Here is a 25,963-nt window from a genome sequence, read left to right as displayed (position 1 = left end):
GTTTTATTAACAGAAAAGAAATTGGCAATAAACTGTACACTAGAAAATGGATGGAAGTTAAAAAATAAAAGAAAAGAAACAACACAATCCTGTATATCGACAGCCAAATTTATTTACCAATCGCAGAACTCGTCTAATCTAACCCGAACCCCTTCAATAAACAATGGCACCCCCAATAAAAACAAACGATAAACTTTTTCACGCCTTCCGCTCTAAATCTTTCTATTAGAGGAGAGTTTTGGACAAAAATTCGAATTTGTATTAATAGAGTAAGAATCCGGGTCGTCGGTCGAAATGCATCCATAGAGTCGGTCTGACTATCATTCCTGACTACTGAGCCCCAGTTCACCGAAGGCTGAGCATCGGGACGCTCGCTTTTCGCCGTTCCCAACCATCGCGACATACATTCGTTTGTATGATATGTTAAGTTAAAAAAATGTATTTCTATTTGGCAGTGCTTCTTAATTATTATTGATAGAAATATATTATTTTTAATAACGTCTCTTTTATCGGTGAGTTTTCTTTTTCATACTGGAATGTACATAAGCTTTCAAATATCTGCTTTTAACTAGAGTAAGGTGGTAAATATTGCATGAAATATGTAAATATATCTGCAGTGAATATCTATCAGTGGATTTCATTAAAATGTTTTAGTAAACGCCTCAATTTTTCTAGGAACACAATTTTAAAATAAGTTTACTATTTATTGATTATGAGAATATAAGAAACTGAAAAATTACTTATTAGTTATTTTCTTTTGAAATAATTAAGCCTTAAGTATTTTAATTTGAAAAAATATATTTTTTTACAATAAAAGGCTTAAGCATTAGTTTATAAAACACAGAATATTCATTATAAATTTATTATTACCAACTTAATACCTTGATAATCTTTAAATTAATTAAACTACAATTTATTTGTATGTATTTGTATTAATAATAATAAATATTAATTCACTATTAAATTAGAAAACGGGAAAAGTAAAATTAGAAAAATGGAAAAAAGCTAATAAAGTGCTCTCCATCTGTTTTTTTCAAATCTAGCTTAATTGAATCTAAGTGGTATTCAAACCCGCAACACGAGTGTTCACGCACATATGTATAAGTACATATAAATGTATGTATGTATGTACATACTAACCAACATATCTATGAAATCCATTCGTAATGTTTCTATTGTATTTATTATGCTTCCTTGATATTACCTACAGAAGTTCACAAAGAAAAAAATTGCATATTCATGAGCTGTTTGCTTCGGCGAGACAGCATATTCAATTAAAATCTGAGGTAGGCACTTCTACGTACCGAAGAGGAATTATCGTCTTCTAACTTCAGTATAAAATTATTCAACGAAGTATGCATTTTTCTCAATATTCCAGTATAATGGAAACTGAAATTGAATTACTTATAAAAAAAACATAGCGTTTATACCTGTGTTGTCTGTTGTTTGTTATAGAAGCTTTGGTATGGCAAATAAACAATAAATATTTACTGCCTTATTAAATCTATTGGAAACGGACGAAATAAGTTATTTACAAAATACATAAGTTTGAAAATGTTAATTGATATTTATAAAAATTATTGATTTTTTTTTCAGGTTAACGCTGTATGTATCCCGCATATGGCATGGTAGGCAGAGGAAATTTAGTGTTAAAACTCTCCATTTCCCACTTTCGATCAAATTTTTAGGGCATTGCGTGGCGTGTTGAATGGCGGAACTCAGCGCCGCGCTTTAGTACGAGAGCAAATAAATTAATAAATAATAATTTATTCCGCAAATGGGAATTAAACCTACAAGAATAACTGACAGATTCAAAACTAATAAAATACTTAATTAAAACATATTGTTGCTAATAACATAACATTAAATTGTTCAATTATATAAATTTTTAAAAATATATTTTATTTAAAAAAAAATGCTTCTTCTATCTATCACAAACTGTTTTAAAAGATTAAACGCTTAGAACTGATATAAAAAATATTTCAGCTAATTTGTGATTATGCAATCTATAAAAGAGATTGTTGTTAAGTGTAATTCAATTATTGTGTAATTGCAAATGAAATTAAAATTTTGTATTAAATTGTATTTAATTTTACAAATAAATTAACACCGTTGAACTCCGCCACTCAACTCACAAAAGAAGAAATTGGCGGAAAATAGGGGACAGAAGTGATTAATAGAAACGTAATTGTCTTAACAATAGATTCCCACGTTCCCTCCGCCCACCCTGAATACAAGGTGAAGCTAAAAAATAAAAAACTACAAATTTAGAAAATTAGCTCTACCATTCTGCTCTACCACTACATATTAATATTAAAAAGTACAATTTAAAGCATATTTACGAAAAATCTCACGTCCTTTTCAGTCTTTTACGGCGTTCGTGTTATTAAAAAGCTATATAACTTCAACGTTTACATAATGGTAAAATTGTATTTTAGAGACTACAATATTCTTTTAACTCGCGAACTTAAAATAAATTTTACTACCTTTTCAGCGCTATAGAACTTGTTAAAAGAATTGCTTCGTTGAGTGTGAAAACATAGTATATTTATTACATGTAAATTAAAGAACGAAAGATAGTTGTGGGTTCGATTCACGCTGAAGGAATATTTTTTTGTTATTTCCTTAACACGGCGTTGGGTTTCGCTACTCAAAAGGCAATATCTCAAAATAAAGTGTTAAAAGGAAGACGAAAGATGTTAGCGACGAAAATGTAATCTATATATATAAAATCGAAAGGTCACTCACTCATCACGAAATCTCAGAAACTACATGTGCTAGGAATCTGAAATTTTGCATAGGAGTTACTTATACAACGTAGGTGCTCGCTAAGACGGGAATTTGCAATATTCGACTTCTAAGGGGATGAAATAGGGGTTGAAAGTTTGTATGAAAATTTTTTTAAATGGCCACCGACTTTTATAAGATTTGAAATTTAGACTCTTAAAAACATTTCATTGAACACGTGTTTCATGGTTAATTAGGATTCACCCCTAAGGATGCAAATAAGCGGGCGAAGCTGCGCGCGTCCGCTAGTATTTAATAATTTTATTTCTTCGCTTTGGTGTCGAGGCAAATTCGGCGGAATGGGGAGCGAAGTGTCTTAACACTAAGCTTCCTCTGCCTCTTCTGCTACATGCGGGATACAGCGTGAAGCTGAAAAAAAAAACTAAAGCTAAAATTCGAATTAACATTAACTTTTATATTTATTGTTAATACATACCTATAAATATAAAAGTTAATGTAACTTCAACTACCATTTTTAGTTTAAACAAGATTACCGTAACGTCCATTTTAGTTCCTAACCTAATAAGTAATGCACAAATCAGGGTTATACTTCCGAAACAGCTAACGAGTCCCTCGAGTAAGTGCTTTGTTACGTAAAGCAGAAAATGAAAATTAGTTTCCTCACAATATAGTCCTGAATTGAAAATTCACACTCTAGTGTAATATGTGAAAAGTTCAAGATATGTGTATATAAAAAATTGTGATTGTAAACGTGACAGGTTAAGGGTTCGATTACCACTCAAGGAAATTAAATATCTATATATATAAAAGGACTTGTCCTCACTGACTGAGGTAAGACGCGCGCACAGCCGTAACCGCTGTGCGTAGAAACATGAAATTTGGACAGATGTTTACTTTTGTAATCTGGACATCCACTAAGAAGGGATTTTGAAAAGTTTTAACCCTAAAGGGGTGAAATAGGGGTTCAAAGTTTGTATGGAAAATTTTTTAAATCGGCACCAATTTTTATAAAATTTGAAATTCAGACTCTTAAAAGTATTTAATTGAACACGTGTTTCATCGTTTTCTAGAATTCACCCTCTAAGGGTGCAAATAAGGGGTTGATAGTTAGTATGGAAAAATCTTCAAATCGCCACCGATTTTTATAAAATTAGAAATTTAGACTCTTAAAAATATTTCATTGAACATATGTTTCATGGGTTATTAGAATTCACGCCTAAATACGCAAGCGAAGCTGCGCACGTCCGCTAGTATATCAATAAATATTAAGGAAATTTAGATTTTCTTTTTGTAAGCTAGCTAACATAGTTTTGCAGTGAATCGTGGTGCATTAGGTTTTCACTCACACAGTGTCTCGAAATTAGGCGGAATATGGTAAACGAAGTGTCTTAACGAGGGAATAGAGTGACTTAGAAAAAAAAATTAAACAACATTGGAACTAAAAGTTTCTATAAATAGTCTTCATGATGCAGTTAAAATATGTCAGTGGGGGAATGTTTATATTTATAAAGTAAATCGCCGACCTTGTTAGACTCCGTGAAGCAACAAAAAATGTATTTAAAATTTAACATTATAAAACATTGATGCTAATATAGAAACATTTAACTAAGCTAAACTCTTTATCCCTAAAATAGGTTACTGATAAATTCCCAGTAGAAAAAGAATGGCAAAAAAGAAATACGGTAATTCCATTACCATTATTCCATTACCAATCTAAATAAGTACAATTAACATGTTACATTTACCTTAAAAACTAGAAATCGTAGAAAATATTTAATCATTGTAAATCTCAACGCTACATAATTCATGGATGGTAATAATTTTTAATTTGACAACTGAAAGCAAATTACGTCAACAAAATGAAAACAAACTATTTTTTCCTTCTAAAAGTATTAGTTAAAGAAAATAATTGTATACCTACTTTAAAAATTTAAAAGAACCCTCTATCCTTACGATCATCAAAAGAGATATATGGATGTGACAGAATACATCTAGTTACGTAGTAAATAAGGCAACACTTTTAAATAACCGACTTACATTAGCTTACCTGCCCCGAAAGCCATAACAAAAACCAAAACGATAATCTAACCTTTCAGCTTTAGTTTTTGTCTACTGTAAAAGGTTTTTAAAATGAACAAACAATGAAGATAACATTTTTAATCTAAAATTGTTTTAAAAAATGCAGTTGAAATAAAAGTCATTAGTTATCTACTTTAGTTTTTATTTTAATTTATTTAAATTAAATTAAAGTTGCATATTCTGTTTCTCGTAGCACTACATATTAACTATATTATTTACGCAGGAACTAAAGAAGGAAATTCAATACTGCCGAAAAGTTATTGTTATTTGAGTTGCTAACTTTAAATTAACCTTCGAGCTAAAGTTACACTTATAAAATAAGGATTTTATTCTCATATATGAATTGAATTCTGAACTTCCTTATGTCAAAAACTGTCAAATAAAATCTTATTTGATAAAAATATATAGAAAGACATTACTTACTTTTTTATATTTTTTATCAAATAAGATTATTGTTTAAAGTTTTGTACGAAAAATCAGTTATTGATATCAATGAGCGTCACCGTCCGTTAAATCTTTTTCTTTTTCGTTCTCTGGCTCACGACGTAGACAGAGTAAATAATTTTATGTTAAAAATTATAAAAAACATTACTTATTTTTTTATATATTTTTTATCAAATAAGATTATTGTTTAAATGTTTATACGAAAAGTCACTTATTGATATCAATGTCACCGTTCGTTATTTTTTTTTTCTCTGCCTCATGCATCTCTGACTGTTGACGACGTAGGCAGAGTATATACAATTTTATGGACAGTTTTACTATTGCCGCTTATATTTATATGAACCATACTTATATCCGGAGGAGAACCAAAGTCACCGACATAGCTCAAAGAATTGGTAAGCTGAAGTGGCAATGGGCTACCCCATATCTGTCGTTGAGCCGACGGCCGCTGGGGCAGAGACCCCGTACAAAACGACCGGTGGGACGACCCCCTGCCAGATGGGCCGACGACATAAAGAGGTTGGCGGGATGCGGATGGGTCCGAAGAGCCGAGGATCGAGTGTGGTGGCGAGAATTGGGGAAGGCCTATGTCCAACAGTGGACAAAAGATGGTTGTTGATGATGATGATGATGATGATACTTATAATGTTATGTGAATTTATAAGACAATGAAAATATGTTCAAAATTTAAACGCGGTAATCGAATTAGAAATCATTGCGTTTATATTCGGACACTTTTTAACTATGGTTTCATGATGGTTTTTATATCTATTAGAAAATAATTTCGTCATCCGTATCTTAATTAGGTGATTAAATTATAAAGCACAAATATTAGTAAATATAAAAGAACGATTTAACGCTTGGATATATTCTGCCGGAAAAAATCATCAAGTAAAAAAAATTAGAAAAGTTTATCTATAAAACAGACTGAACTTTTCTGGTCTGTAAAGGTCAAACTTCTACTTTTGGCTGGTTGACATTAAAATGATCCCTCATACAATAAAATTTCGTGAAGCTTTACTCTTTATACTTTATTTGTTATAGAAGCTTTGGTATGGCAAATAAACAATAAATATTTACTGCCTTATTAAATCTATTGGAAACGGACGAAATAAGTTATTTACAAAATACATAAGTTTGAAAATGTTAATTGATATTTATAAAAATTATTGATTTTTTTTTCAGGTTAACGCTGTATGTATCCCGCATATGGCATGGTAGGCAGAGGAAATTTAGTGTTAAAACTCTCCATTTCCCACTTTCGATCAAATTTTTAGGGCATTGCGTGGCGTGTTGAATGGCGGAACTCAGCGCCGCGCTTTAGTACGAGAGCAAATAAATTAATAAATAATAATTTATTCCGCAAATGGGAATTAAACCTACAAGAATAACTGACAGATTCAAAACTAATAAAATACTTAATTAAAACATATTGTTGCTAATAACATAACATTAAATTGTTCAATTATATAAATTTTTAAAAATATATTTTATTTAAAAAAAAATGCTTCTTCTATCTATCACAAACTGTTTTAAAAGATTAAACGCTTAGAACTGATATAAAAAATATTTCAGCTAATTTGTGATTATGCAATCTATAAAAGAGATTGTTGTTAAGTGTAATTCAATTATTGTGTAATTGCAAATGAAATTAAAATTTTGTATTAAATTGTATTTAATTTTACAAATAAATTAACACCGTTGAACTCCGCCACTCAACTCACAAAAGAAGAAATTGGCGGAAAATAGGGGACAGAAGTGATTAATAGAAACGTAATTGTCTTAACAATAGATTCCCACGTTCCCTCCGCCCACCCTGAATACAAGGTGAAGCTAAAAAATAAAAAACTACAAATTTAGAAAATTAGCTCTACCATTCTGCTCTACCACTACATATTAATATTAAAAAGTACAATTTAAAGCATATTTACGAAAAATCTCACGTCCTTTTCAGTCTTTTACGGCGTTCGTGTTATTAAAAAGCTATATAACTTCAACGTTTACATAATGGTAAAATTGTATTTTAGAGACTACAATATTCTTTTAACTCGCGAACTTAAAATAAATTTTACTACCTTTTCAGCGCTATAGAACTTGTTAAAAGAATTGCTTCGTTGAGTGTGAAAACATAGTATATTTATTACATGTAAATTAAAGAACGAAAGATAGTTGTGGGTTCGATTCACGCTGAAGGAATATTTTTTTGTTATTTCCTTAACACGGCGTTGGGTTTCGCTACTCAAAAGGCAATATCTCAAAATAAAGTGTTAAAAGGAAGACGAAAGATGTTAGCGACGAAAATGTAATCTATATATATAAAATCGAAAGGTCACTCACTCATCACGAAATCTCAGAAACTACATGTGCTAGGAATCTGAAATTTTGCATAGGAGTTACTTATACAACGTAGGTGCTCGCTAAGACGGGAATTTGCAATATTCGACTTCTAAGGGGATGAAATAGGGGTTGAAAGTTTGTATGAAAATTTTTTTAAATGGCCACCGACTTTTATAAGATTTGAAATTTAGACTCTTAAAAACATTTCATTGAACACGTGTTTCATGGTTAATTAGGATTCACCCCTAAGGATGCAAATAAGCGGGCGAAGCTGCGCGCGTCCGCTAGTATTTAATAATTTTATTTCTTCGCTTTGGTGTCGAGGCAAATTCGGCGGAATGGGGAGCGAAGTGTCTTAACACTAAGCTTCCTCTGCCTCTTCTGCTACATGCGGGATACAGCGTGAAGCTGAAAAAAAAAACTAAAGCTAAAATTCGAATTAACATTAACTTTTATATTTATTGTTAATACATACCTATAAATATAAAAGTTAATGTAACTTCAACTACCATTTTTAGTTTAAACAAGATTACCGTAACGTCCATTTTAGTTCCTAACCTAATAAGTAATGCACAAATCAGGGTTATACTTCCGAAACAGCTAACGAGTCCCTCGAGTAAGTGCTTTGTTACGTAAAGCAGAAAATGAAAATTAGTTTCCTCACAATATAGTCCTGAATTGAAAATTCACACTCTAGTGTAATATGTGAAAAGTTCAAGATATGTGTATATAAAAAATTGTGATTGTAAACGTGACAGGTTAAGGGTTCGATTACCACTCAAGGAAATTAAATATCTATATATATAAAAGGACTTGTCCTCACTGACTGAGGTAAGACGCGCGCACAGCCGTAACCGCTGTGCGTAGAAACATGAAATTTGGACAGATGTTTACTTTTGTAATCTGGACATCCACTAAGAAGGGATTTTGAAAAGTTTTAACCCTAAAGGGGTGAAATAGGGGTTCAAAGTTTGTATGGAAAATTTTTTAAATCGGCACCAATTTTTATAAAATTTGAAATTCAGACTCTTAAAAGTATTTAATTGAACACGTGTTTCATCGTTTTCTAGAATTCACCCTCTAAGGGTGCAAATAAGGGGTTGATAGTTAGTATGGAAAAATCTTCAAATCGCCACCGATTTTTATAAAATTAGAAATTTAGACTCTTAAAAATATTTCATTGAACATATGTTTCATGGGTTATTAGAATTCACGCCTAAATACGCAAGCGAAGCTGCGCACGTCCGCTAGTATATCAATAAATATTAAGGAAATTTAGATTTTCTTTTTGTAAGCTAGCTAACATAGTTTTGCAGTGAATCGTGGTGCATTAGGTTTTCACTCACACAGTGTCTCGAAATTAGGCGGAATATGGTAAACGAAGTGTCTTAACGAGGGAATAGAGTGACTTAGAAAAAAAAATTAAACAACATTGGAACTAAAAGTTTCTATAAATAGTCTTCATGATGCAGTTAAAATATGTCAGTGGGGGAATGTTTATATTTATAAAGTAAATCGCCGACCTTGTTAGACTCCGTGAAGCAACAAAAAATGTATTTAAAATTTAACATTATAAAACATTGATGCTAATATAGAAACATTTAACTAAGCTAAACTCTTTATCCCTAAAATAGGTTACTGATAAATTCCCAGTAGAAAAAGAATGGCAAAAAAGAAATACGGTAATTCCATTACCATTATTCCATTACCAATCTAAATAAGTACAATTAACATGTTACATTTACCTTAAAAACTAGAAATCGTAGAAAATATTTAATCATTGTAAATCTCAACGCTACATAATTCATGGATGGTAATAATTTTTAATTTGACAACTGAAAGCAAATTACGTCAACAAAATGAAAACAAACTATTTTTTCCTTCTAAAAGTATTAGTTAAAGAAAATAATTGTATACCTACTTTAAAAATTTAAAAGAACCCTCTATCCTTACGATCATCAAAAGAGATATATGGATGTGACAGAATACATCTAGTTACGTAGTAAATAAGGCAACACTTTTAAATAACCGACTTACATTAGCTTACCTGCCCCGAAAGCCATAACAAAAACCAAAACGATAATCTAACCTTTCAGCTTTAGTTTTTGTCTACTGTAAAAGGTTTTTAAAATGAACAAACAATGAAGATAACATTTTTAATCTAAAATTGTTTTAAAAAATGCAGTTGAAATAAAAGTCATTAGTTATCTACTTTAGTTTTTATTTTAATTTATTTAAATTAAATTAAAGTTGCATATTCTGTTTCTCGTAGCACTACATATTAACTATATTATTTACGCAGGAACTAAAGAAGGAAATTCAATACTGCCGAAAAGTTATTGTTATTTGAGTTGCTAACTTTAAATTAACCTTCGAGCTAAAGTTACACTTATAAAATAAGGATTTTATTCTCATATATGAATTGAATTCTGAACTTCCTTATGTCAAAAACTGTCAAATAAAATCTTATTTGATAAAAATATATAGAAAGACATTACTTACTTTTTTATATTTTTTATCAAATAAGATTATTGTTTAAAGTTTTGTACGAAAAATCAGTTATTGATATCAATGAGCGTCACCGTCCGTTAAATCTTTTTCTTTTTCGTTCTCTGGCTCACGACGTAGACAGAGTAAATAATTTTATGTTAAAAATTATAAAAAACATTACTTATTTTTTTATATATTTTTTATCAAATAAGATTATTGTTTAAATGTTTATACGAAAAGTCACTTATTGATATCAATGTCACCGTTCGTTATTTTTTTTTTCTCTGCCTCATGCATCTCTGACTGTTGACGACGTAGGCAGAGTATATACAATTTTATGGACAGTTTTACTATTGCCGCTTATATTTATATGAACCATACTTATATCCGGAGGAGAACCAAAGTCACCGACATAGCTCAAAGAATTGGTAAGCTGAAGTGGCAATGGGCTACCCCATATCTGTCGTTGAGCCGACGGCCGCTGGGGCAGAGACCCCGTACAAAACGACCGGTGGGACGACCCCCTGCCAGATGGGCCGACGACATAAAGAGGTTGGCGGGATGCGGATGGGTCCGAAGAGCCGAGGATCGAGTGTGGTGGCGAGAATTGGGGAAGGCCTATGTCCAACAGTGGACAAAAGATGGTTGTTGATGATGATGATGATGATGATACTTATAATGTTATGTGAATTTATAAGACAATGAAAATATGTTCAAAATTTAAACGCGGTAATCGAATTAGAAATCATTGCGTTTATATTCGGACACTTTTTAACTATGGTTTCATGATGGTTTTTATATCTATTAGAAAATAATTTCGTCATCCGTATCTTAATTAGGTGATTAAATTATAAAGCACAAATATTAGTAAATATAAAAGAACGATTTAACGCTTGGATATATTCTGCCGGAAAAAATCATCAAGTAAAAAAAATTAGAAAAGTTTATCTATAAAACAGACTGAACTTTTCTGGTCTGTAAAGGTCAAACTTCTACTTTTGGCTGGTTGACATTAAAATGATCCCTCATACAATAAAATTTCGTGAAGCTTTACTCTTTATACTATAGTCTTTTATGTTTTATAGAATAAAAAAAAATATTTCGAATATTACTCTGTGATACGAAAACTATTTTTGGTGCTTTCATACATATCTCGTTTGAACTGTGACAGAAAAAATCAAATTTACTGGAGCATCCAGCATAACTGAAAATTTAATTAAAATTGGATATCACGCTATAATACAATAGTACCTGTTGGTTTTTGAGGGACACAAGTGTGTAACTGTAAACGTAGTAGTGGATTCATTTTCCATTCGAGGAAATTTTATATTTCCATTTTATTCGCTTTGGTGTCAAGGTCAAGTGTGGCGTTAAGTTCTGCTACTCAACACGCAATACCTTCAGAATTCGGCGAAGAATGGGGGAGTTTAGGTATAGTCATTAGGTTCCCTCTGCCTATTCCGCTGTGTGCGAGATACAGCGTGACCTTAAAATACGAAATATATATTTATAATTGCTAGCACTAACGAAATTAACTAAAGAGTAAAAACTCAATGACAAAAAACTGTTATTTTCATTTATATAAGTAATATATCAAACTCCACTTATATTTAACTAGCGGACGCGCGCAGCTTCGCTAGCTTATTTAGGGGTGAATTCTAATAAATCATGAAACATGTGTTCAATGAAATATTTTTAAGAGTCTAAATTTCAAATTTTATAAAAATCGGTGGCGATTTGAAGATTTTTCCATACAAACTTTCAACCCCTTATTTGCACCCTTAGGGGGTGAATTCTAGAAAACCATGAAACACATGTTCAATCAAATATTTTTAAAAGTCTAAATTTCAAATTTTATAATAATCGGTGGCGTTTTAAAGATTTTTCCATACAAACTTACAACCCCTTATTTGCACCCTTAGGGGGAGAATTCTAGAAAACGATAAAACACGTGTTCAATTAAATACTTTTAAAAATCTAAATTTCAAATTTTATAAATATCGGTGCTGATTTAAATGTTTTTCCATACAAACTTTCAACCCCTATTTCACCCCTTTAGGGTTAAAATTTTTCAAAATCCCTTCTTAGTGGATGTCCAGATTACAAAAGTAAACATCTGTCCAAATTTCACGTCTCTACCATCAGCAGTTACGGCTGTGCGTACGTCTTACCTCAGTCAGTGAGGACAAGTCCTTTTATATATATAGACTAGCGGACGCGCGCAGCTTCGCTTGCATAATTAGGGGTGAATTCTAATAAACCACGAAACATGTGTTCAATGAAATATTTTTAAGAGTCTAAGTTTCAAATTTTATAAAAATCGGTGGCGATTTAAAGATTTTCCATAAAAACTTTCAACCCCTTATTTGCACCCCTAGGGGATGAATTAAAATGAACCACGAAACATGTATTCAATGAAATATTTTTAAGAGTCTAAGTTTCAAATTTTATAAAAATCGATGGCGATTTAAAGATTTTTCCATACAAACTTTCAACCCTTTATTGGCACCTTTAGGGGGTACATTCTAAAAAACCGTGAAATACGTGCTCAATTAAATATTTATAAGAGTCCCAATTTACAATTTTATAAAAATCGGTGGCGATTTAAAGATTTTTCCATACAAACTTTCAACCCCTTATTTGCACCCTTAGGGGGTGAATTCTAGAAAACCATGAAACATATGTTCAATTAAATATTTTTAAGAGTCTAAATATCAACTTTTATAAAAATCGGTGGCGATTTAAGAATTTTCCCATACAAACTTTCAACCCCTTATTTGCACCCTTAGGAGGTGAATTCTAGAAAACCATGAAACATGTGTTTAATTATATACGTTTAAGAGTCTGAATTTCAATTTTTATAAAAATTGGTGACAATTTAAAAAAAACCTATACAAACTTTCAACCCCTTATTTGCACCCTTAGGGGGAGAATTCTAGAAAACAATGAAACACGTGTTCAATTAAGTACTTTTAAAAATCTAAATTTCAAATTTTATAAAAATCGGTGCCGATTTAATTTTTTTTCCATACAAACTTTGAACCCCTATTTCACCCCTTTAGGGTTAAAATTTTTCAAAATCCCTTCTTAGTGGATTTCCAGATTACGAAAGTAAACTTTTGTCCAAATTTCACGTTTCTACGTACAGCGGTTACGGCTGTGCGTGCGTCTTACCTCAGTCAGTGAGGACAAGTCCTTTTATATATATAGATAATAATAATTAATCCTTGGCCATACATTAGATAAACATATATTACCAATGCTAGTTATGTTTCTGCGTATGTGCTAATGGAGGATTTATGGCGGCAGGCTATTAGCTATAGCCTGCTTATTTATAGTGCTTCCAATTAATGGCTCTCCATCACAGTGACCTCTCTGAAGTGGTGATAATTATCTATAATACTGGCCTATCTTTTTCACTATACTAATTCATAATTTTTTCTGTCTCCCGTCTTGTATATGAATGATATTTAAATAATTAAGAAGCCGGTTAAGTGCGAGTCGGAAATTGCAACTTACAAAAGTTGATGAAGTTTGTGGGCGCGTGCATGCTCTATGTTTGATAAATATGGCGAATTTCATTTCATATTGGTTGGCAGAAACAAAACATAAATTGATATTTCAATTGTGTTGATTTGAACCTTTTTTTCTATGAGTCAGTGTATTGTAGATCTGGATATTTGATATTAATTTCTGCCTTAAATTTTTTTTTTGATAAATCCTTGACAGGTGGATAAGCATATACCCTGGAAAATGTACAAAATAAAGGTCCTATAAGAATTCCATTCCTTCCTTTTAAGGTACACAACCCTAAATATAATAATGTATCCACATACTATTTTTAATATTAACATTAAATAAGCATTAATTTTTATTTTTTAATTAAAACAAATAATGTAACGTTTCCATAGTTTCCACAAAAACACGGGAATTCACACGAGATTATAATATTAGAACTGCCAAGTATGATAATTAATGATGTTAGATAAACATAATCTCTTAATAAATAATTAATGTGATCGATGCTTTTTATCGATGCCTGTCATTTGCTAGCTTCGTGGTTAAATTAGTCCACATACGTGGACGTTGCTGGGTTAAGAAAACGAATAAAAAAAAGCGTATTTTATATTAGATACGTGGGTCTTCTTGCAAGTTGTGTCCATCATAACTGATGATCGTGGTTGGCGGTCATCTTACGAGCACGAATGGATTCCTGCAGCCTGTGCGTTTTGCAGTCCAAGGTATTCGTGTGCGCTCTACAATCAGCACTACATTTCAAAGGCGTCAATGCGTTGCTTCTCTTTACTTTTGATGGTCCAAATTTTAGCTCCATAGGTAATCGCCAGTACCGCGTTAGGCTGCAATGGCTTTCTGAAAACCGCCGTTAGAAAACCGTCGGTACCTCCACACTGTCACGCTCCTCTATTTCATCCTTTTCCATCCCGATACTCCTCCTCCGGCCGCCTTAATGCATTTTATGTATAAAATGTAATTATTGTTATTAAGTGTGCAATAAAGACTTTTTATCTTATGTTATCTTAAATACTGGAAACACAAAAGCTCGCACAAGTCGCATTTTAGTGTCCCTGGAAATGGCATGTCATGGCATCCTTCCCCATACTTATGCGTCTTTGTATTTTCTCGACACAGCTGCTATCGTTGCATATCTTTGAACCCAAATATATGAAATTGTCGACAAAATGTCCTTGATTATATGAGTTTCAGACAGAAGGCCGTCGCGATCTACTTTCATTAGCTTGGTCTTGTTTCGGTTGATTGTAAAATCAAGTTTTCGTTCTCCATTTCCAATCTGCATAAGTTTTTGCATGTCACTGGCTCGACCGTATCTCACTTTAAAAGTGATGGATGTGAATTCTTTTTATTTATAGGAGGGTTATTATTATTTTATTTCATTCTTTATTTCCCCTCTCTATAAAAAAAGGTGCGGCGTAAACGACCACCACTCGACGTTGTGAGCACTGTTGGTAAAGTTGGCGACCGCAGTGTTTGAACACTATAAATTTATGTCTGTACAATTAAGTTTTATATATTTTTACTTTTGTTATAATACTGTATGATTGAGACCAGTCGTAGGGCAGGGGCACAAAGTGTTACTGTAAACGTGACTGATTACGGGTTCGATCCCCACTCGAGGAAATTAAATATTTATATAAATGTATATTTCACTTTTTTTGCTCTGGCGTCGAGGCAAACCATGGCGTTAAATTCCGCCACGCAACTCGCAATACCTCGGCGGAAAGTGACGAATGGAGTGTCTTAACACTAGGTTCCCTTTGGCTACCCAGCTGTGCGGGGAATACACAATGAAGCTGTAAATAATATTTTTTAATTCAAAATAAATAAAAATAATAAAGAAAAAATTGTGTAGCTTTATGCCAATTTAAGATAATATGATATTGTCAATATTATCAACGAAAAGTAAGTAAAATATTACTTACTAAAAAATTTTTGACTGTCTCTCCCGAAGTTTAGCAAATAAAATTATTTAACAACCAGCGTTATAGATATCAAAGTAAATATCCATTTCATTCCGATACTGATATTGGTCGGCTTTGAGCTCGCATTGACAAAGAACCCTTTACGTGATAAGGTACTTATAATAAATGAAGTTTTCTTTTTATTACTATTTGACCTTAATACTAACATAAGAAAAAATATATATAAAATATATATGTTATTTTCTATCCTGTATTATACAGTTGTTTTTTTTTATGTAAATGTCTAATTTCTATATTTTCTTAGTTTATTAAATAATTTTAAAATTATTTTTTAATTACAATTATTGTTTCACCGAACACAGCAAATGTTTGCTTTGGGTAGAAAGCCGGCTGCTTGCCGGCTTTCTACCCAAAGCATAATAGCTAAGAATTTCTCGTAATTTGAATAACTTCTACAATGTAATAACCGTTTGCAAACTTTAAATAAATAAATAAATAAATAGAAAAGTTACTAGTCTATTGAAGTGGATAATGAAGAACAGACTCTCTTGTTTCTTTCTCCATTCGTCTTACAACATTTAGATAAAAAAATATGTTTCTAATATATAGTTGTATTTCTTTCTGTCTTCAAATTTTTATCGATAATTATATCATTATTATTGTGGAGCATATCTAAGAGCTGTACTCCAAGTAACCAGCTAAATAAATACTTATATTTTTTTTCTTTTACTCATATCTTTATTTTTTTTTCTTATATCGGTAAATGGGCATATTATTAAAGAAAATAATACCCTGAAGACTAAAAAGAAAGATCGTTTAATCTTTGCGCGTTTATAATTTAATGAAGTTTGAACGTTATAACAGTTAAGCTCTAAGTAATCTGCACTGATTATACTCGTAAATATAATACTGTTTTAAAAATAAGGCTAAATATTTTATTTATTTGTTTTTATATTCGTTTAATTTCTTCATCATGCCACAAATAAAAATCCTTCTCACGAAACCCTTCCTTTATCGTTATAATATGTACAAATTTATTATCATATTTCGTAATTGTCCATAGACAAGCAATATGACTCGGACACCGACGGTAAACTCATCGACGCTTCTAGAAAGATTTCCTGGGACTACCACAACATCTACATCAACGGCGGCTCCTAGCAACATCATTGTGGCTTCCAAATCAGGCAATGGCAACAAACGACCGCCTATCATCATTTATCCAACTGGTGAGAAGTAGCTTCGTATGTAATATGGACTATTCAATGCACTGTCACTAATATAAATAACTAATTTCCTTAGCATAATATGGTATATCAGTTCTTACTTACATATTCTTCGAATCTAAAAAAATATTAAATAAAATCAGCTTCACGCTGTAACCCGCACACAGCAGGGTAGGCAGAGAGAAATTTTCGAAAATAGAACAACATTATCTATTCCATTTTCGAAAATTAAACTTTCCATATATAATTAAAATCTCATTTAATTAACAAAATTGTAGAACATAAATAAATTTCTATCACATTGTTGATATTTGCGTGCGCAATATTTCGCCCCCACCGCAAAACCCTTGCGATCAACCAGACCACATAAAATTTTACTAAAATACCCGCAAGCATTATTATATTGTAAATTTATATATTTTTGGTATCAAATACCCTCATTCCTTTGTTTCTTTGTCCATGGATGTCATCAAATGACATCATCTTTTATTTCAGTGACACCCGAGTCGATTGTTGTGCCGATAGTATCATGTATTTTCGGGTTCCCATTGTTGGCGCTCACAGTGATATGTTGTCTACGGCGACGAGCTAAATTGGCCAGGTAACTATAAATCATTGATTCGTATGTCACGTCAACAATACGTGTTTTAGTGTAATTTTCTAATATTTATGAGTCAAGAAGTGTTGAGAAAATCTCAATTACATAGGTACTACTATTAAAGTAATAAAGCTTTATCTAAATCTTATTATAACACTAACTTCAGCTTCACGCTGCATCCCGCATACAGCAGCTTAGGCAGATGGTGTTAGTGTTAAGATAGTCCGTTTACTTTCTGTCGAATTTTTTGAGGTGTTGAGTGGGGCACTTAATGCCGGGCTTTTCGCCTTGGTGCCAGAGCGAAAATATTAATAAATACTAATTCATTCCCCCGAGTGAGGATCGAACCCACAAGCACCGCGTTATAGTTACACTCTCGTGCTACTGCGCCACGAGGGTGTCAATTAATTTAGCAATTGCAATTTATTCTAAATATTTGATAACTGAGCTTTTTAAAATTTGATAGAGTTAGGTCAACCCAATTTCCGAACAAATATAACAAATAAAAAGTAAATGTAATATAATTTTATGCCCACAAAGTTTACATATAACTATAATTTGTAATTTTTATGATTAATAGCGAAATTTTCCCTAATCTATCCTAGTCCAAATGAAACGCTACAGCCCCGGTAGAAACGTATACGACCCGGGAAATAATTAATCAAATGTGCACCTAAAACTTTTCCCATTTACGATATATTTAAAGGTAATTCAGAGAGATTGGTACAGAAACTACATTCACAGAAACATTTGGTTTGAAAATTGGAGCATAATAGTTTACCTGCTGTTGTCAGTACGCCTACATTTTTAAACGAAATACCGAGCCCGAATCTGAAATTAGATTTATTTGTACCGACAATATGGCGGCGAGAACGTGCATAAAATTTGAAAACGTAAAGTTTATTTGCGATTTTCATTACTGAAATCAATCAAATTTTTAACTTTTATCGTACCTGCTGGTATATTAAAAAGTAGACTAAAATATCTACTAATATTTGAACTAGTGATGTCTCGTAATGTTGATTATTAAGCTAATTAATTATGTTTCATAGGTATGTCATATTTATATTATTTCAGGCATTACTTGCTTAAAAGGATATCTCTGTAACAATTATTTTTGTGTAAAATCTGTTGAACAAATAAAGTATTTTTATTTTATTTATTTATTTATTTATATTTGCATAAAGTATGCTATATTTTCACTTTTCTATTAATCTTTACTATATATTGGGTTATATATTAATCTACGCTATATATTAAGGCCGCCGCAGCCCAGGGACACAAGACTGTGACTGTAACGCGATGGTAGTGGGTTCGATCCCACTCGAAGGATTTTTTTTTTTTTAATATTTTCATCTCTTCGCTCTGGCACCAAGGCAAAAGTCCGGCGTTGAGTTTCAACTCAACACGCAATGCCTCAAATAAGGTGTAAAATGGGAAACGGAATATTTTAACACTAGGTTCCCTCTGCCTACCCGGCTTCTTTTTCTTTTTCTTATTGTACAAATGGCATCACAGAGAACGTGCACGTCGACGTAACTGCGAATTGGACAGAGGGGAACTCTCCGTAGTAAGACTATCGCCGGTGAAGAACAGACCAAGAGCAGTCAGCCTCGTCAGGTCACCCAGACCTCCCCCCACGTTGGAACTTGACACCGTTTTGGAGGAACGATCAGATCCTGAACAAACTACGCTTTCACAGGTGAAGTTTTTATTAGAGCATTTCTTTACCATAACAGAACATGAGGCCATTGTGGTGTAATTTAGCACGCAAACGCGATGGTTGTGGGTTCGATTGCCACTCGAGGGAATGACATGTTATTTATAATCTTCTTCTATATATATAAAAGGACTTGTCCTCACTGACTGAGGTAAGACGTAGGCACAGCCGTAACTGCTGTGCGTAGAAACGTGGAATTTGGACAGATGTTTACTTTTGTTACGTTTTAACCCTAAAGGGGGGAAATAAAGGGTTGAAAGTTTGTATGGAAAAAAAATTAAATCGGCACCGATTTTTATAAAATTTGAAATTTAGATTTTTAAAAGTATTTAATTGAACACGTATTTCATCGTTTTCTCCAATTCTCCCCCTGAGGGTGCAAATAAGGGGTTGAAAGTTTGTATGGAAATATCTTTAAATCGCCACCGATTTTTATCAAATTTGAAATTTACACTTAAAAATATTTCATTGAACATGTGTTTTATGGTGTATTATAATTCATCCCTAACAGTGTAAATAAGCAGGCGAAGCTGCGCGCGTCCGCTAGTATAGAATATTTAAATTTTTTCGCTCTAGTAACAAAGTAAAGCAAAAATTTGTTTAATGTCGTCGTAAAATTTATATAAGAAATATACCGAACTTAAAAATAACAAAAATTCTATATAATACAGCAAATGTTAGTCTTAGTAGAAATAAAAACCCGTGTACCCATTTCAGTTTTTATTAATTAAAACATACTGTATCCATTAGCTAATATTGCGCGAAATAATAGCCTTTAAATGTCACAGAGAACGGCAGCCTCGCTTAATAAATAAGAAGGTTCCTAATCCGCCATCTGCTGCTCTGTTACCTAGTAAATAACGGAAGCGGTGGAATATCGTCGGAATAATCCTAGCTATTTCTTAGAGATGTTTGTAGGTAAAGATGGTTTATCTATATATATAAAATTGAAAGGTCACTCACTCATCACGAAATCTCAGAAACTACATATGCTAGGAATCTCAAATTTTGCGTAGGAGTTATTTATAGGACGTAGGTACTCGCTAAGACGGGAATTTGCAATATTCGAATCCTAAAGGGTTGTTTTTGGTGTTGAAAGTTTTGTATGAAACTTCGTTACTACAAATGCTAGGAGTGTCAAATTTTGCGTGGACGTCATTTATAGGACGTAGGTACTCATGGAGACAGAAATTAATAATAACGTAGTTCACGCAGGCGAAGCCGTGGGCGGACCGCTAGTACCTAATATATTTAAAATAAATTTATAACATTTTATTCTGTAAGTAAGTATATTGGTAAACATAATTTAGTAATATATTTAAGGTATGGTAAATACAACAAGTAACTCAGAAAATATAATTGTTCATTTTCACAGTTATCAGTACACATGCCGTTTCAGCCTGTATAGAGAAACCATTTGCAAAATTACATTAAACAAATAAAAGGAAAACAAAATACGAAAGAGTTTTATTCGATTTATTTTTCTATTACTGTCCTAAATACATAAAAAAACTATTTATGTGAATAGCTTGGTGGTGGATAGAGCTTGAGGTTTAAAATCTTTTTAGCAATAGTAGAGTAGGCTGTATCGCACTTTTCCGCTCAATTTTCGAGGAGTATTGAGCGGAGGAACTCAAAGACATGCTTACTAGAACAGAGAAATGAAAATAATTCATCGTCCTTAATGGGAATCGAACCTACAACCGTCAGATTTACAGTCAAACGATATTGGGACAGCATTTGTAGACGTACAGTGCGTTAAGCCACGACGGCTTAAAAATATTAATTGCAAAATGTTTTAAGTTCTAAAATCATGTTTTTTTATGGTTGTTTTATAAAGAAATGTGTGCATAGAAACTCAACCTTTATATTGCAACATTAATTAAGATTTTAAAATGCAAATAGAATAAACTGTTATTTTACTGATTACATTTCATTTCGAAGAAAAAATAGTTAATGAAATATAAAAGGCATATTTCTTAGCAGTTGTATTTCCACTAAATTCTTATTGTATTAATATTTATTAATTTAAACACAAATTATTACGGTATATAAATCTACAGGGGCGACCGCGAGTCAATCTGTCATGTAACATGCCTCGCACAAAGTAATTTAACTTACTAACTAGTAACTTACTACTCAGTGCCCTTTAAACTAAAACAATGTTTGCCACAAAATATCTCGCTAGAAGGAATCTCTGCCATACTAAAACTAATATAAACTTACAATGTTGACAGGTGGAAATAACACCAGATCGAGAAGTAGGTTCAATTTTGTTCAGCGCAATGGGTGCAGTGGGCAGCGCGGCGGTGTCGGCGGCGGCATGCGCGCGGGACAGCTAGCGGCGGGGCTCGGCCCAGCTCGGCGCGCGCTCGCCGCTCTGGGCTGCGCTGACCAGCCAACCCATAGACGACATCGAGGACCCGCCTGATACGGACAGCTAGCAGATGCTGGAAGACCACATCGTCGCCGATATAGGTGAACGCATGAAGCTGTTCTTGGACATTCCTCTTAGGTTTTAATCTGTGACACAATAACTATATCATTTAAGTGAACTTTCGTCCTGTGATCGTGAGATCTATATCGAATTCCTATACTTAATAAATATATTGTTATTTTATTCGTAATATCATTAAAATCTTGTTTTATAAATGAAAAATTTGATTTGTATTTCATAAACAACAATTTTCTGTGTGTTATCGAACATCAAAGCCGGCCCAGAAGGGAGTCGCTAATAAGTTGGATGAAGAGAAATTTGCCGTAGGCTGTTCTATTATTAAAGGTTCTTGTTACCCTCGAAAAATGTAATTCATTGCTGTAGGTTTTTTTATTATAAATAATACTGTAATATTTCAATATTTATTTTGCGCTTGTGGTTTCTTTTTTTTTAAATTGTTATGATAGTTTTATTTATATATTAATTAATGTAAATACAATTCATATTTAAAAATTTTAAAATTGTTATTTTAAAATAAATATCTATAGACAATAGTCTTATAAAATCTGTAAATTTGACGATTTTATGAAAAAGACTTCATATAACCGTAAACTATTTTGTGCATGTTATTCGTTATTAAAATATAGATAAAATATTTATGTAGATAATTTATTTTGACATATTTGTCAAAATTTAATTTTAAATTCTAATAATTAATACACAATAGAAATCTAATATATTTTACGCACAATTGGCTTTCAATGGAAGTATTATCTACGAAATGTAATGATTAATAAAATATTTCTAAAAAAATTAATAATGAAACTTAATAGTAGTAAGTAGGCATAGAAATTTTGTACACATGGCCTGATCTAACTATAGGCTGAATAGATACACCGAAAGTATTATTAGATGATAAAAAAATACTTTAAGTGATTTTGACATATCTATAAAGATACAATAATATTCTACAATGTGTAGAATATTAAAATTAAACATATTTCAAATATAAATCCTACTCGACTATTTCTGCTTAATCACTTCTTAATTTTAAAAAGAGAGTTTAAAAACTTTTTTGTTATGTTTTCAAATTTGTCCTCACGGTAGGACTTTTTTCTCCGATTCACGCAGTATCCCGCTGTAGCAGGGTAGACAGGGGGAACCCAGTGTTAAGGCACTCCGCTCCCCACTTTTCGCCGAATTCTGGAGGTATTGCGTGTTGATTGAGAGTTGAGAGCAAAGAAATGTACTTATTATATATTTCATAATGAATTTTTTATCATTTACACCAAAATTAATAACATTTTTGTTGCAAAATGTCTTGGCAAGCAGTACTTTTATAAAAAAAAAATTACGCAACTGTACTTGTGTAATATATGTATATATTACATAAATCACATAGCAATTATACTAGATAAAACTTTAATTATTTTATTATTATTCAGAAGCCTAATTATGACTCAGATGTATCATAAAACTAAATTTATTATTTTTTATTCTTTTATTAAGGTCGAATATTACCTAAGACATTCACTGATAAATGTTAATCAGTTATACTAGACATTCATTTAAATGTTTTTAACATAAATATAACAGCTTATTGTGTAGGATTAATATTTTCTTGATTTATTTTAATAATTGCTACATTTACTAAACTAAAATATAATTAAGAATAAAAAGAAGGTAGGCAAAGGGAACCTAGTGTTAAGATATTCCACTCCCTATTTTTCGCAAAATCCTGGATGCGTTGCATGTTGAGTAGCGGACCTCAACGCCGCGCTTTACCTCGACACCAAAGCGAAGTATGTATTATTTCCACTAGAGTATGTATTTCGTAATTATATAAATGAAGTCAAGAGAAGAATCACTAATTTAGATCGGAAATTACCGAATTATATTGAATAGCCCATATAGATATGTTTGTAAGTACCTAATCAAATGTATTAATAATCTTAATTTACTTATATTTTATATATATAATAGGTACTCATGTTATAAAAACAATGGAATTTTTAACAAACTTAAATATTGTAAAGAAATATTAAGTTTCAAATATTTAAATTAGTTAATAATATTTAATTAGTAAGGCCATTTACTTTGTATAATTTATTTGTAAATATTTAATATTAATACTACACTGAATCAATGCCCTCTAGTGAAGCCAAAAATCGACTAATAAATAAGAAGTAAAAGTAAATTATTACTGTTTATTTCTTTTTCCTAAATTTCTTTATCTTATATAAAAATTATGATAATGGTGCTTAGTTTTAATTGCTTGCGTTAAGTAACTTATTTATTTGGATTTTATTAAAATATTTTGCCGTGGGGAATTTAACTAACATTCGTCTTACTTAATCTACTAATTACACAATATTTTTAGAAAATATGCCTATATTTTAAGTAGCGTAATTATTTAACAAATGTACGATAAACAAAGTAGAGGTACTGGAAAGTTTTTCTAGAATGATCAAATTGGAGCTTGAAATAGTATTTAATTTACATAGAAAAAATATTATAATAAAGAATTAATAAATTAAGGCCAGACGTGGCGGAGAGGCACAAGTGTGTGACTGTAATGCGGTTGTGAGTTCGATCCCCATTCGAGGAAATCAAATATTTATTTAAATTTATATTTCAGTTTCTTTTCTCTGGTGTCGAAGTCGTTGAGTTCCGCCACTTAAGACGAAATACCTCCAGAATTCGACGGAAAGTGAGGAACAGAGTGTCTTAACTCTATGTTCCCTCTGCCTACTCTGTTGTGTGCGAGATACAGCGTAAAGCTGATTTATTATCCAAATTCTCCTCTTAAAATAATTACTTAACAGAAATAAGATAAAACAACAATAAAAAGATAAAACACACTTAACGTACATTTCATTCCCTTCATTTTTAATTGAAAGCATGAAATATTATTTCAAAGGAAAACATTACACTTTCATAAAAGCTTTGAAATCGCATGTCGGTGTTACTCAAAGAAAATTATTCATACCAGTGAATAATTTAAGCTTATATAGGTCTTCTTTCGTACAAACCGGACTATATTTTCGTCTATGCACCTCCCATTGTGACGTGACTTCTCGTTATATAAGAGAGCGAGGTGACGTGACCGTAGAAATTACGGAGTAAAGGTCAAGGACATCAAGTGGAACAGCCAGCAACAATTACCCCAAACAACGCTTACCGCTGTCAAGGGCCCTCTCTGCTGCATGAGAGATTAAATATCATACATTTGAACCGAATATAAAATAAAAAAATATTTTTATGTAATATTTTTTAATTTTACTGGTTACATTCAGTTCTTTTAGATTATTTAATAGTATGTGGAAAAAGCGCTATATAAGTCTAAGTATGTAATGTATTAATATTTATTGGGCAATATTGTGCTGTAAAGAAGGGGTATAGATTCTATTCTGATTTTAGGAATTATTAATCTACAAATATTTATCATTTTTTCGTAATGCTTACAGTTTAAATATATCAAGTAATATAAAGGTGACGTAAAGTTTTACCATCCAGATCGATTCTCACACTACATTCTCTAACTTCATAATTACTTGCAAGATATGATCGATGACTGCTTTTACTCTGTTATACATTTACTTATAAGTTTATAACAGAACTTGTAAATATTCTGAAACTAACAGCCCTGAGCGGCTAAAGAAACCAAGAATTTTTTAGGAGGGAATTGAATTCACATCGTCGTATGATCGATATCTTTATCTAAGAAATGGTAAGGCTCTTAAAACACTTTTTACCTGGGGCAATTTATCATTTAAATTTTCACTTTATTTTTTAACAATCTATTTTTTGGTGAAAGCCTGGTTTAAGCTTACCATTTAAACCCACTTTACTTAAGAATATTTATGTGTATAAAAGTGACAAAATGTTCTTCGATGTTCCTCCTTAAACATTTAACTCTTAAATCTTACTTATTGCAGCAATAACCATTTTGTTTTACGACGCGTAAAACGTAAACCTCGTCCATAAACTAATATCATTAATATAAAATATCTACTCATGTAATTAATAAATAAAAAACTGATATTTTATATGTTCAACAAATACAAATGGAATGACACAGAGATATTTAATTTATATCTTATGGCTATAATAAAAAACAATTGGATTATATAAGACTTCCCGTGTATAGCAACGTATGCCGAGTTGTACCTTTCCATCCTGACATATATCTTAAACTCTTATTTTCTTTTAAGAAACAGCCCTCATTTGAACACATTTTGAACCCTAGCTATGATAACGGCTCAGCTCGTCATGAAAACAGTATTTCAAGATCGATCTAGAGTTCAGAGCAATTTATAAATATAAGACATAAGCCATAATGTGACACCAATGGATTACTTATAGTGAGTAATTGGAACTGATGCATATGCATTAAAGTACCGAATAATATGTTAAATAAAACTA

At 31.7% G+C, this 25,963-nt stretch overlaps 1 protein-coding gene across 1 annotated transcript; it reads left to right on the top strand.

The window, feature by feature from the left end:
• The first annotated feature begins 326 nt into the window (after positions 1-326).
• Positions 327-23,518, top strand: LOC146534675 (uncharacterized). Its single transcript, XM_085193168.1, has 5 exons — positions 327-512; positions 16,621-16,786; positions 17,279-17,384; positions 18,900-19,083; positions 21,339-23,518. Exons 2-5 carry the CDS (start codon positions 16,630-16,632, stop codon positions 21,441-21,443), a joined length of 552 nt encoding a protein of 183 aa, XP_085049294.1. The 5' UTR covers positions 327-512; positions 16,621-16,629; the 3' UTR covers positions 21,444-23,518.
• The last annotated feature ends 2,445 nt before the right edge of the window (positions 23,519-25,963 follow it).

This window comes from Heliconius melpomene, chromosome 11 (genome assembly GCF_056956725.1).
Source record: "Heliconius melpomene rosina isolate 202511_hmr_F chromosome 11, ASM5695672v1, whole genome shotgun sequence".
In the NCBI taxonomy this organism is placed as follows: Eukaryota; Metazoa; Arthropoda; class Insecta; order Lepidoptera; family Nymphalidae; genus Heliconius; species Heliconius melpomene.
This window is presented reverse-complemented; position numbering and strand designations above follow the sequence as displayed.